General features: G+C 40.8%; 2 protein-coding genes across 3 annotated transcripts in view; one reads left to right on the top strand and one right to left on the bottom strand.

Moving 5' to 3' along the window:
* The window catches only part of SIRT5 (sirtuin 5), a 138,451-nt gene extending 136,818 nt beyond the window's left edge, over window positions 1-1,633 (bottom strand). The window contains exon 1 of one of the 2 annotated variants that reach the window (XM_078687993.1): window positions 1,502-1,633. The gene's annotated coding sequence lies outside the window, so the exon portion shown is untranslated. Of the gene's footprint in view, window positions 1-957; window positions 1,096-1,501 lie in introns of those variants that run through there. The other variant, XM_078687992.1, reaches the window with a different exon arrangement.
* A 40-nt stretch (window positions 1,634-1,673) lies between these two features.
* NOL7 (nucleolar protein 7) overlaps window positions 1,674-12,707 on the top strand; it is a 130,821-nt gene continuing 119,787 nt past the window's right edge. The window contains exons 1-2 of the mRNA XM_078687995.1: window positions 1,674-1,837; window positions 5,723-5,783. Coding sequence (XP_078544121.1) covers window positions 1,719-1,837; window positions 5,723-5,783 — 180 coding nt within the window. The 5' untranslated portion in view covers window positions 1,674-1,718. The remainder of the gene's footprint in view (window positions 1,838-5,722; window positions 5,784-12,707) is intronic.

The following is a 12,707-nucleotide window of genomic DNA, read 5'->3' as shown; positions in this document are numbered from 1 at the left end:
CGTTTGTTCCTGAATTTACCTCCAAATGATTAAGCCAATGTTTTAGTTTGTATATTCTTTTTAAAAAGCTTTTTAGCTATACGACATTTTTGCTCCAGAAATCTTTTTCAATAATGCATTATTTGTTAATGCTCTGTGTGGTTTATTTGTTTTAAAGCTAACATCAACGCAAATAAAAATCAAACAGAAATGACTGCGCCCCGGGGCTCGGAAAAAATAATAAGTATGCGAGCACTACTACACTCAAATTGGAGCAAAAAGGTGTTCACACGTAGTGTTATAAGCATCACCGAAGGTAATAGGTGCTGACTCTACATAATGCTGATAAAAGTGTACTGTTGCTAGTTGGAACGAAACTATGTAGATGCTGAAATGCTATATTTTGTTAACGTGTTGTCAACGCTACTAATGAAACGACTACAAATATATTTTTTAAATGTTATAAGCAGCAACAAAACAATAGGCGGGGATCTGACACTTAATAAAGCAATAAAAAAAACTTCACCCAAACCACGGAACAAAGCAAGAGCCCTATCACTATGCATGCCACCACTCCTGATTTGAAATAGCATTACTTTTGTAATTTTTTATTTTGGTTTACAATTGTATCCGTTTTGTTGAAAGTTGGAGAAGCAATTTAACAAACAACCAGATCATCGGTTCCCCAATATTAGCATGTTTGCTGGTGCTCTATAAGCGCAGTAGGTGTCTGCACCTACACTCTGCCTCCTGGCACACCAACTCCGGAACAGGCAATCCGTCTTCAACAACTGACAAATGTGTACCCCAATGTTCAAGCTACTCTACAGGCCCATTTAAAGAGTTAGAATTCTGCACTCCAACGGCATGGGTCACACTTGATCAGTGCCTTTAGCTACCTCTGTAGTGGTCTTCCGTTAAAAGAGAGCTAACTTTTTCTTGCATCATTAAAACTCCAAGAGGAGCGCGATCACCCACCTGCACTGATGAAAACACTCTGAGTTCTGTTTACTACAGGCTGCTCGTCTTCCCTCTATGTCTATACTAAGTGCATGGCACTGAAGCGAGGAGGGGGTGGTCTCCTATAGTGGGTGCGCCATCTACTGGCAACTAGTGTGCAAAGCAGACAGGAACATATGTTCGGTAAAAAACCGAAACAGGCTGCACTGTTTGTTTGTGAATCTTTATATAGTTTTGAAGCATGCTTTTTGCCAAAATCATTGTTATTGATAAGTGGGTCGACTAACTGGCACGGTCACACTTGTTACGGTAGTGGCCATCTTGGACTGTAGTATGTTGGTTTGGGATCGGGGACGAGTGGCAGGAGACAAATTATTTTTCTTTATTTTTTTTAAAAAATAGCTGGCTGTATACTGGATTTTTCACAGCTGTAATTGGTTATTAAAATGTTAGGAAAGTTGCAACTATACACTGATCATAAAATGGAGCACTTTATGAGTGACCGAAGAAAGGATAACATTCTACATCTTTAAACAATTTCATCTGAAAAAAGCCTTCTAACCTCGTCTTTGTAAAAGAAGTGAAGTAAACGAAAGGAAGCTTGCCGTTTTGGCTGTCGTTTCAGTTCTATAGTTCATGCCCGTTCTCCCCCGACCATTTTCCTTGTTCTAACGTCACAGTAGCTCTGGGGGCGGTACAGTTCAGTAGGGGGAAATGACGCCTAGGTTCAAAAGTGATTGGTGGCAGAGCAAGCACTTGTATGTACCAGAGACGGCAACATGGCGGACCCTGAAACAGAGTTTAACAGTGACGATGAGGCTCCAGAGCAGGTCACTTTCCAACAGGGCCGGGAGGAGGCGGCGGAGAATCTGAAGAGGGCGACACAAGCTTTGCAGAGGTGATCGGCGGCTCGGTTGTCCGGGGAATAGGTTCTCATCTTGGTCTTTTTAGTTGTCCTCGCTGAGAGCATGGCAATTCCTTGTGGTTAGCTTACAGTGAAGTCCAGGTACTTTGCAGATTACTAGATGCTCTGTAGCCCGTGCCTCTATTATTACCTAGTTATTGTTCACTGGGTGGTAGTAGCTTAGAACACAACGCGTTGTTTCGGATGCTTTCATATACATGCCCACCTATATAAGAACGTCTTTCTCCCATTTTGCTGCGCTACTTCGCTTAGTTTTCCTTGTTGGTACAACACATTAACAATACAATATAACCGCAGCACTCCACCCCCTCACACCCCCTTCCAGTCGTTACATACAAACGTGTGTATCATACCTAGATTGCATCCCCCATCCTGTGTACGTCCAGCTTTAGGTGTCTAGATTTGTATTGTTAAAGTCTCCTCGTAATAACAATGCCTTTAGTTTGCCCATGTTTCCCTTATTTTTGCATGTTTCTGAGGGCACCTTCTGCCATTGTAGACTAACTGTCCCTTTATCATGCACCAATCCATGCCCTTTTATAGTGGCAGTCCATCCACTATGGCGGAAGAGCGTCGCCCCACTGCTTTCCCGCAGTGCGAGAAGCAAAAACATAAAATGGTAATAACTTTTAATTATTACCATTTTATGAGTCCTTTGCCGGCGGTTGGGTGGGCGGGGCTGCTCTACGTACGGAGTAGGACAGGGGAGGAGTGGTTTGCCCACTCCTGAGTTCGCAATGACTGTTTGGTCAGCCCTTTTGGGCTGCCCAAAACAGTCATGCGCACTTTCCCCTTCTCTATGTAGGCAGCATGCAGCCTGCATGGAGAACATGCCCACCTCTCCAGCCCCTGGCTGAGCGCGGTGTCTCGGCGCTCAGACCAATTATAACGCTGCATTGCAGCGTTGTGATTGGCTTAGGGGAGGGAGACTGCTTCCTGTCACTGTCGGGGGCAGGAGACCAGGAGCAGAGAAGACACGGGACCTGGCCTTGTGGTAAGTTATATTTTTTTATATATATATTTTTATTATGCCCCCTGCCCACCCACGAGGCATGCCAGCCGCAACTGCGTTTTTACCATTCTGTGATCAAAGGCGAAGCTTCCTCCTTCCAGCGACGCAATATCTTGCTTTGCCTCTGTGAGACCTATCCAGAGCAGCGCCAATCTATAACTATTCATATTGAGATTAGTGGTGATATGGAGAAGGGTGAGTTTAGGGGCGCATTGTGTCTGTGACCCAGTATGATGATGATAGCAATTGATAGCGTGCACATCTACTCCAAGTGGTGACCCAGTATGCGGCAGCAAAGATCGGAGGATGAACAGCAGAGGATTAGGCCTGCACAAAAATCCAGGTTTTAATTTTTTTTTTAAACATTGCACCATCACTCACTACCCGCAGCTCCAGAGAACTGTTGAGTTCTGAGTTCTTGACCCACATGCTACCACCCAGAGAGGAGCGTGACTGCTCACCCCTTCTACCTTGAGAGTCCAGTACGGAAAGAGTTGCCCTTGGCCCTTTTTACTGAGCCTTTGTTGCACAGATCCCTTGGCACCAATTACATACAACTTCTCAAACCATCATTAGGGCCCTCTATCAATTGCCTGTCCTGCCCCCTCCAAACGGAGTTTAACAGCTGCTTATAGCCTCTGAGAGGAGTGAGCACACAAAGTATCCTCCAAAGGCTACTGAAAGTTATCATTGCCAGTCTAATTAGACTAAGCACAGGGCTAGTTGGTACGTTACAGTGCCCAGAATCAGTTAAATAAACCTTTTGTGTTTATGTAGGGCAAGTCACACCCAGGCATATATCATGGTCCTTCGTGTATATTAACGGTTTCATATTGGGATAGAGGCACAAACCAATAATGCGCACATCTGACTACTATGAGTTCTAGACTTAAGGTGTGTAAGTATATTATCCATTCGTGTATGGGTTGAGGTTAATAATTTGGGTCTTGTAATGTGATTCCTTTGCACTGTTATGTAATTCTTTGGTACTGCAGCTTGCTATAACCCTGCTCTGCATGCAGAGTTTTTAGGCCATATTATGAGATTTGTCTGCTTTTGTTATTGAAAGCTCCAGCACCGGCTGTTAAGATCAAAGAAGGAAGTTAATGTTGGCCCCTAATGCTAGTCTCTGTGTTTGCGTATTTTTTCTTTTCTGTGTTTCCTAAATTGAACTATACAAGGTGTATGCCTTTTATTCTTCACTGAGTGAGCAACCGTAGTCCGAAACGTCTTCCTCTGAACTCATTCTCCAGGTGTTTATACTAAATTATGCTTTTGATGAAACCAGCATGTAAGTTAAGATAGGTGGGTTAATAAAGCTGTTAACAATGAGTTATGATGAAACTGTACATTAAAGATTCAAACTTTGGCAAAGCTGACTCCGCTTATCACCCCACTTAGGTTGATAAAATGTTATATAATGTCAAGTATCAGTCTTTTGAGATTTTAAGGTGTTTCTGATTAATTAAATCATTGCAACTTAAATAAGATAGTTGTCTAAGGACAATACGTCCTGATCAGACATTCATAAAGCACTAGATTCATCTTACTTTGAGAAGCCTAAATGACTTGTAGAAGCATCAATGCCAAACATTGGTTTAACTACATTGATATTGCTAAGACTTTGACAAAAACCCTTCAGAGAGTTTGGCCATGTGAACATTTTCTGTTCTTTAAAAATGGTATCTCACAGTTTATACATTCCTATATCCCTGCTAACACATTCCTACAGAATTGAAATACATTGTTTCTCCCCTATTGTTTATCTTCACGCCTGCGTACTAATAACAAATTGAACAACACCTCCCTGTGGAACGGCTTTAGTTGCCCACGGAACTGGGACTCTCCACCACTCCCATAGACCACACCCAGAGCCTCGGCATCATCCTGGACAACAAATATTTACGATGAAAAACCAGATCAGCACTGTGTCCTCCGCCTGCGTCCTCACTCTTTGCATGCTCCGGAAGAACTTCAGATGGGTCCCAGTCACCACCAGACCCATCGCCATTCAAGCCCTCGTCACCAGCCGCTTGGACTGCGGCAACACACTCTAGGTAGGAATCGCCACACACCTCCTGAAGAGACTGCAGACCATACAGAACTCAGCAGCCAGACTCATCCTAGACCTCCCCAAAAGGACCCACATCACCCATTACCTAAAGAAACTCCATTGGCTCCCCGTCCGCAAGAGATACCAGTTCAAGATGCTAACCCACGCCTAAAAAGCCCTGCACAATCAAGGCCCAGAGTACATCAAGCACCACCTGAGCTTCCACCAACCCTCCAGACACCTGCACTCTGCCTCCCTCTCTCTTATTCACACCCCCACCATCCGCCGAAACTACAGTGGAGGACAATCCTTCTCCTACCTTGCCACAAAGCCCTGGAACATACTCCCTCATTACCTCATCTTCTCTTCAGGAATTCAGAGGGAAACTCAAGACTTGGTTGTTTAACTGCTTACACCCAAGCAGCTTGACTCTCAGCACCTGGATACCCTCGTGGGTGTTTAGCAGCGCTTTATAAATCCTGTTTGATTGATTAAGGAACCTTTATAGAAGCAGTAGGTTCTCGTCGCACAAGATGTACTAAGAGCAGTCAATACTTTCTTTTGTCATAGAGGATGTTTATTTATTTTACTGTATAATATCTTCTTACTTTGGCATATTTCTGTAATCTTCTCATCATCCCCACCACGCATAGTCTAGAACCTAATAAAACCAATGGTAAATGGCCATTTATTGTGACCGTTCTGAAAAGGAGGTGGTCCTATTTTACTTGTATATTGCAATTGATGCTTTTTTGAGATTAATCAATTGTATTTTGTTTTTCTTTTCTTACAGGGAGAAGGCACTGTTAAAAGAAAAAAGAAGACGGAGAGAAGAGTTATTTAGAGAACAAAAGGTATTGGCCGGCAAACAAACTGTGTGCATTGTTCTCTCCGCGTAGCACCCTTTTCTGGACTGGTGGTACTTACTAAAATCATTCACCATTAAATCTGTGTAGAAAAGAATGCATTGCAAAATGTAATGGTCTCTTGAGAATTCCCTTACAAATTCCCCAAGCTTAGCCAAAGATGTGAAATGTAAGCATTTATGAGGAACAGGGTGCTATCCAGAAAAGTAAGTAGTATCCGTACAATATTTGTATTTAAACAGTTCTTCTGCACACATTTGTGGAATAAGAGTGATGTCTAGCTCTGTTCACTCCTAGGTTCTTAAATCCTTCTCGCACAGCCCAAATTCCTCCCCGCCCACTAACCTTTTGACCTGACAACTGACAGGCACCTTTACAATGGGAGTTTGCATGTATTCACACATTATGATTGTGCAGTATAATTAAAACGCTGCTGAAATTTTTGAGTTGTTCTGCTTCCTGTCTTGAGTGAAACTTAGAGTTTCTTTATTTTGAGATCAGTAATTTAGAAGATCTCCCTCTCTCCCGGCTGTCATAAGGAATTCATATTTATCTTTCTCACTGTAATGGGAAGAGCAGGATCAAAAGTGTAGATTTTTGTGAGAGAAGGCAAGAATTCCAACAGACATTCTAGTTCTACCATGACACGAATGAACAACGAAAATACTCACATCCATGATTGTATTTTTTCATGGTTTTGCTAGCGCCTGGTGCAGATGGAGGTATTGAGCAGGGGAAAATCATGAACTGGAAACACCCCATAGCCCATAGCCGTATTTGTGATTCTCAAGGGAAGTGGTGAGGTCTGGAAATTAGGAGAAATACCTGAAGCTTCTGATGTATTCTTTCTCGCTTTCCAGGTATTTTTTTTTTTTATGGGAGCTTTTTTAGATTTTGAGGTTTTTAATGAGCAAATGTGTATCTGCTACAATTATTAAAAACACATAGGTACTGATTGAGTGTTGGAGGGCGGTGGAAAGTCCATCGGTAAAGCGTTGTAGTTAACTCCCACCACAAGGAGGGTCCTCCATCTGCCAGATTTAGTGTTGGCCTCTAGCCCTCCAGGCAACGCAAACCATTGGCTAGAACCACTGTCACAGCAGTCCCTGACAGTTTATTAAAAGTCCAAATTATAGCACCATCCTTCAAACCTTTAGCGTGTGTTTTTTTTTTTTTGTTTGTTTTTGTTTTTTAAGAAAACAAAATCCCATGCGGAAATTATTGCCCATGGCCTTGTGGTGGTTTAAGCGTTTTTACTGTCCCATACCTGGGGTTCTGTTTCAGTACCTCCCACTTTTTGCCTAATACTTGATGCAAATTTGACTGAGTGTGTACTGGGTTCCTGCTAAATTGTAAAAAAAATTGCAACAATTGGCACTACTCTGGCCTACCTTGAAGTCCCTTGTAAAGGGGTACATATGGTACCAACGGGCATGGTAGCCAGAGAAAGGCCACTGAGGGCTGCAGCATTTATTATGTCACCCTTGGAGACCTCTCACCACAACTTGCACCACTGCCATTGCCGTCTGCGTGTTTTGGTGCAGCTAAAAATGTAGAGTTGATGTGGAACTCATCCTTGTGTGCGCCAGGCCTGCCAGGTCTACCAGTCCCGGCATGAGGCATGGGCAAGTCACCCTTAAGGCAGGGTGCACTATACCTCATGTGAGGACCTATCGGCATGAGCAGATAGGACCCTACAATACCTAAGTCCATTCTTCGATATTATAAGTGCAGTAAAGCCATATAAGAGTATATGGTCTGGAAACATATCATTACGAGTTTCACTCTATTACAGGGGGAAGGTCAGGACCTGTATTGTTTTGGCGTCATTAAATTAACTCTAGACCAAATTATATTACTTCCATTTGATCTGGTACTTTATTTATACCTTTTCTTCAACTTTTTTTTTTATCTTTGTTATATACTCAAGACAAAATGAGACCATAAAGTCTATATAAAGACAATGCTTATGTCCATGTGGTTAACAGAACATTAAACAACAACATTGTGCTTTGAATACACAATATAAACAAACATTTAGTGAAAAAACCATAAACAGAAACATCCTATTATCTTAAAAGTTTTGTGTTACCTTTTAGCTTCTAAGTCAAAATCTTATTTCATATATAGATATTGTTTCACAAGCATTTTAAAAATATTATGCATACCAACATTTCAATTAAGGAGAAATGAGAGAACACAAGGAAACCATTGGTGTCAAATGCATGGGACTTATGCTCTGTCTATAGTTCCTCCATGTTCATATCATATAGTTTGATAAAGCCTTTATCAAACTACATGAAATATGATTTTGTTTACTAAATAGTCTTATCCTAATACATTACATTGCTGATGCTAATGTGAAAGAATAAAAAATGAGCAAAGTATAAAAATGGGAAGATTTTTTACAAAAATGATCAGAAAAACCTTATTGGTCAAATAGTAGTTGTGTTCACATATAATTCTACAGACAAAGAAGTTAAGAATTTGATCAGTATAAATATGATACATTAAATTCTGGATTCACCTCAAAATGAAACCAGCATTTGCAATGCAATAGGCCTCGCAGTTATGCAAGTTTGAGCTATTGACATTGCAAATAGCAATGCCTTTTTTTTTCGTTATTAAAACATAAATAAAAGGCATTGTTATTTACAATGCCAATAGCTTAAACTTGAATAAATGTGAGACCTATTGCATTGCAATAGGTCTCGCATTTACGAGAGTTTAAGCTATCGGCATTGTAAAAGACAATGCCATTTATTTATATTTTAAAAACAAAAGGCTTCTGAGAAATCTCTGTTAACTTAAGACCTAGTCGTGACACACATCACTTATGTGCCCAAAATCATCTCTTCACATAACAATATTGTGCTTCCTTCACAGTGCCTTACAAATAGGAAGGCATTTTCCATGTTGAATTTCTATATACAGGCCAGCTTTTTGCTGTTTCACTCTAAACATATAAGTAGTTCATGTTGTGCTGTTAATTATTCTATGTCTACAAAACACATATTTTTATATGCCCACTGTTTTCTACAAAAACGTGTTTATATGTCCATTCAAGATGCGTATTTGCTCCATGATCTGTTGTATTGAAAATCTTGGACGGAAAGGTCTGAAGCTGCCTGATGGTGATAAATACAACGGAAAAGATAGATGTCAGTGCGTGCTAGAGGTGGGGTGGGGGGAGGAGGGGGTTGGGGGTGGTTACAGACTGAAAGATGGAGCTATGGCAGGAGTAGAGAGATGCAAAAATTGAGTTGAGAATGAGGTAGATATGAGAGGGGAACACAAGGGATAGAGAATAGTGGATGACATAGAAAGGGAGACTGTGAAAATGGAGTTTAGAGGTGGCCAGAGCTACTGTGAGATGGAACTATGAGAGATATAAAGAGTACCAGTCAAATATATTGTTAAATATTCCAAAGGCAGGACTGTTTCAATGACACTACACGCCTTCGTGCGAATACTGAGCCTAGGTTCTGCAACACAAGGCTAGATATCCAGCAAAGCACTATATTTTTTTCAAAATGTGCACACATATTCAGTAAGCAAAAATGGATCAGTCGTTACGCAACCGTAATTTAGTAAATATTTAGATAGACAAATCATGGTTAGGCAGGATAATAGTTTCCTAAGAGAAATAAGTTATTAAGCACTATAGCTTGCTGCTGAGGGCAATAATGAATGATGGGCCGAGCTAGAGTTACAGGCCTGAACCTCAGACAAGGGTGTGTAACCAAGATAACCGGCTTTCACAACTGTTATAGCCAGAGGGCTCTAAGGAGTTCACAACATTCCACCAGTGTGGGCAAAAATACATTTTGTATTTCAAATCATTTTTATTGAAAATGTTGAAAAGTAAAACAGAGAGCACAATCAATGCACCCAAGTAATACATTTTAAAGGAGAAGAAGAAATATGAACACTGGAACTTTAAAGCAGAAGGTATTACTAGCTCTGAGCCACTTCAATGTTTTTAATGGAGAGATCAACATTCCAGTGTATTAAAAGAAATTATGCATCTCTGTTCTGGCAGAGAGAGAATAGCTACTTCACATCTCACATTCTGTGCATAAACATCAGGGGATCAGATCTCAATTAGCTCGGGTTGAGGTGAAAAACCAACTCCAGGCTTTTCTCATGGCTACTCAGCAGTATGAAATTCCAAAACAGAGCGTATTGTTCCGGTTAAGATCTATAACTACTTTTAATAATCTATTCCTTTAACAGTAATACGTAGTTTAACGCCCAAAACATTAACATGATTTATAGAGTACACAAAGGATCGATCCATTTTCATTAAAATGAGCAAGGTTGCTTGAATATTTTACCAAAACTCTGCAGTTCTAATAGTTTACAAATGCATTAAATACTTTCCTACTAGCATCAAAGGGAAAGAAGACCGCACACGTAGTTCCACAGATGAAAGCACATACATAGACTGACAGCGCATTGCTAATAAAGTATAATGACATTTAAAGACCAGTTACTCTCAAATGTTGTTCAAAGCAAAACACATTCATTAGAACGTACTCCTAATGCGCACCTAATGAGACAAGGCACCTGCATTTACAATTCCTTCAGTGTAGGCTGTGGATAAGACTAGTAATAATGACATTGCATTTCTGACGGGACGGCAGCAATCCAGTTAAAATTAAGTTTGTGAGAGGGACATTGGCGGTCAAGATGATAGTATAACTTCCTACTGCATGCATAACATCCAATTGTAATTAAAAGCCTGAGTTTACATATGGCTGTTCAAAAAGAAATGGAAGTATTCCAACACAAGAGAATGGTGGGATCAGGAGTCAACATGCACTCTCCCACGTGGGAAATAGAGAGCAGGAAAGCGGACCTGGAAACCTGGTTTTAGCAGCAGCCCCCGCAGGAACAGACAGAAAGACAACTGTAAAACTAAGGGATGACAGAGATTGGTCTCACAACCGGGTGGCGAGGTGTACAGCACAACCACAGGTAAAGAAGTACTGCAACTGTAGGAACCAGGAAGTGATAATACATGTGACTCACTATACAACAAATGAAGTCTGTTTTGTCTCTTACCAGCGTTCAAAAGACTGTTTCTTAGGCACTCTTCAAATTGTGCTGCTCTCCCGACCTCCGATGAATCAGCCAGAATTAATTCAAAGGAGTAAATGAACCGGCAGTATCACTTCCGGGTGCAAACCAGCTCTTCCGTTCACAGGACAACAAGCCGGAGTACACGGATCCAGTGGTGGCCGGGCGCGTGCCTGGTAGCTGGAACATGTGCTTTGGGAATCACAATTGTGCAACGTGCAGCTTCATCCGGGTCACTCCTGGTTTCTGCATGGCTTTAGCTCACATTTTGGAAATTGGAGTTTCTCCTTAATAGTTTGCAGTGAAATAATTTTAAGAAATGGGATGGTTATCCTTGCGTAAATCACTGTTCTAACGCAGTTGCAGTCGGCAAAATTTTCTCATCCAATGGTAACAAGCGGCAGTGAAGCGATCGCTATTGAAAAACAAACAAGCCTGTGAGTAGTGCGCGCGCGCCACAGCGAGACATGTGGTTTCAATTATCGCACCAGTGTCTGGGCACGATAATTGAAACCACATGGCAATGGTCTGCGAAACAGACACCAATAGGCCATAGGCGGAGCAATGCTCCCGCCTTTGGCCAATTGCGTGCTGTCTTTGATAATAAAAGACGCATGCAAAGGCCAATGGCGTGGCCCAAAAGGAAAAGCACACGCACAAGTGTGCGAGTCCTAGGTCTGTTTGCAAACCCCCTACATGAGGTCTCTCGCTGCATGAGCAGTGATGCGCACTGCACTGCAAGGCACGAGACCTAAAAAGCAATTTGTTTAACTTTTAGAAGAGGAGCACCATATACATCTATTCAATACTGGAAAATATACTACCAACCATATGGTAATTACCAGGTCTAATTAAAAGTTAAGGCTGTCCTTTGGTACAATTATTTATGTATACAAAAAAGAGATATATTAAAAGATGTAAAGTAGGAAGTATTCTGATTGATTCATAACAAAGATATTGACTAAGCGATATCTGTAGATAATAATGAAATGTTTATTTTTTCACAGTTTTCTAACCCAGCTTAAAAACGGTAGTATTTACAAAACCTGTTAATCTTTTTTTTAATTGCACAGTAATTTATATTGTATCTTCAAGTTGAATATTAGCAGAAATTTTGGGATCAAAGTCCGTATTATGAACATGGGTGGCAAATTCAATGTATAAAGTACTGACAACTGTTTATTATGCCCCCATAAAAGAAATGTTATCAATATAAAGTATGTCGGTGCTTCTAAAGGACCGTAATATACATTCTCTACTTGCCAAGGACCAGTAACAAGATACGAAAACAATATCTACCAAACTCCCCTATTTTCATAGCTCCAGTAGACCCCGCTTTATTGCTCTGAAAACAGCATAAAAGTCAAGTCTAACATGAAGTGTAAAACTGGGTATTGCGGTTTTTCACCACCTAGCATTGCTCTTCAACCAGTCTCTTATATCTGAAGTTTGTCATTGTATCAATTCTTCTTTAGCTCTTACTTGTCTTCCCTTTCTTTGCTTTAGGTGGTATTCTTGTAGGCCTTATTATTGCTCACTTACAGAAGGCAAAGTCTCTTGCCCATTGTGTTTTTCGTTGGTCTCTTTTATTCCACGCCACTAGTTTATCACTGATCTCTTGTTTTCCAAACCCATCCTAGGCAAGTACCCCTCGATCTGTCCTAAATTCTCTTGAGCTGCAGCATTTTTCTTACATGCCATTTTGTAAAAATTGTTTTATACTCTCCATTTATAAAATCATATTCTGTATTCCAAGTTTTACTAACACATCTCATGTTTGAAAAATGGTGAATGAAAACAAATGAGGAGGTAAAATATAGAATCTCACTG

Source organism: Lissotriton helveticus, chromosome 4_1, assembly GCF_964261635.1.
Source record: "Lissotriton helveticus chromosome 4_1, aLisHel1.1, whole genome shotgun sequence".
Taxonomy (NCBI): Eukaryota; Metazoa; Chordata; class Amphibia; order Caudata; family Salamandridae; genus Lissotriton; species Lissotriton helveticus.
Note: the sequence above shows the minus strand (reverse complement) of the source record. Positions and strands in the feature narration are given on the sequence as shown.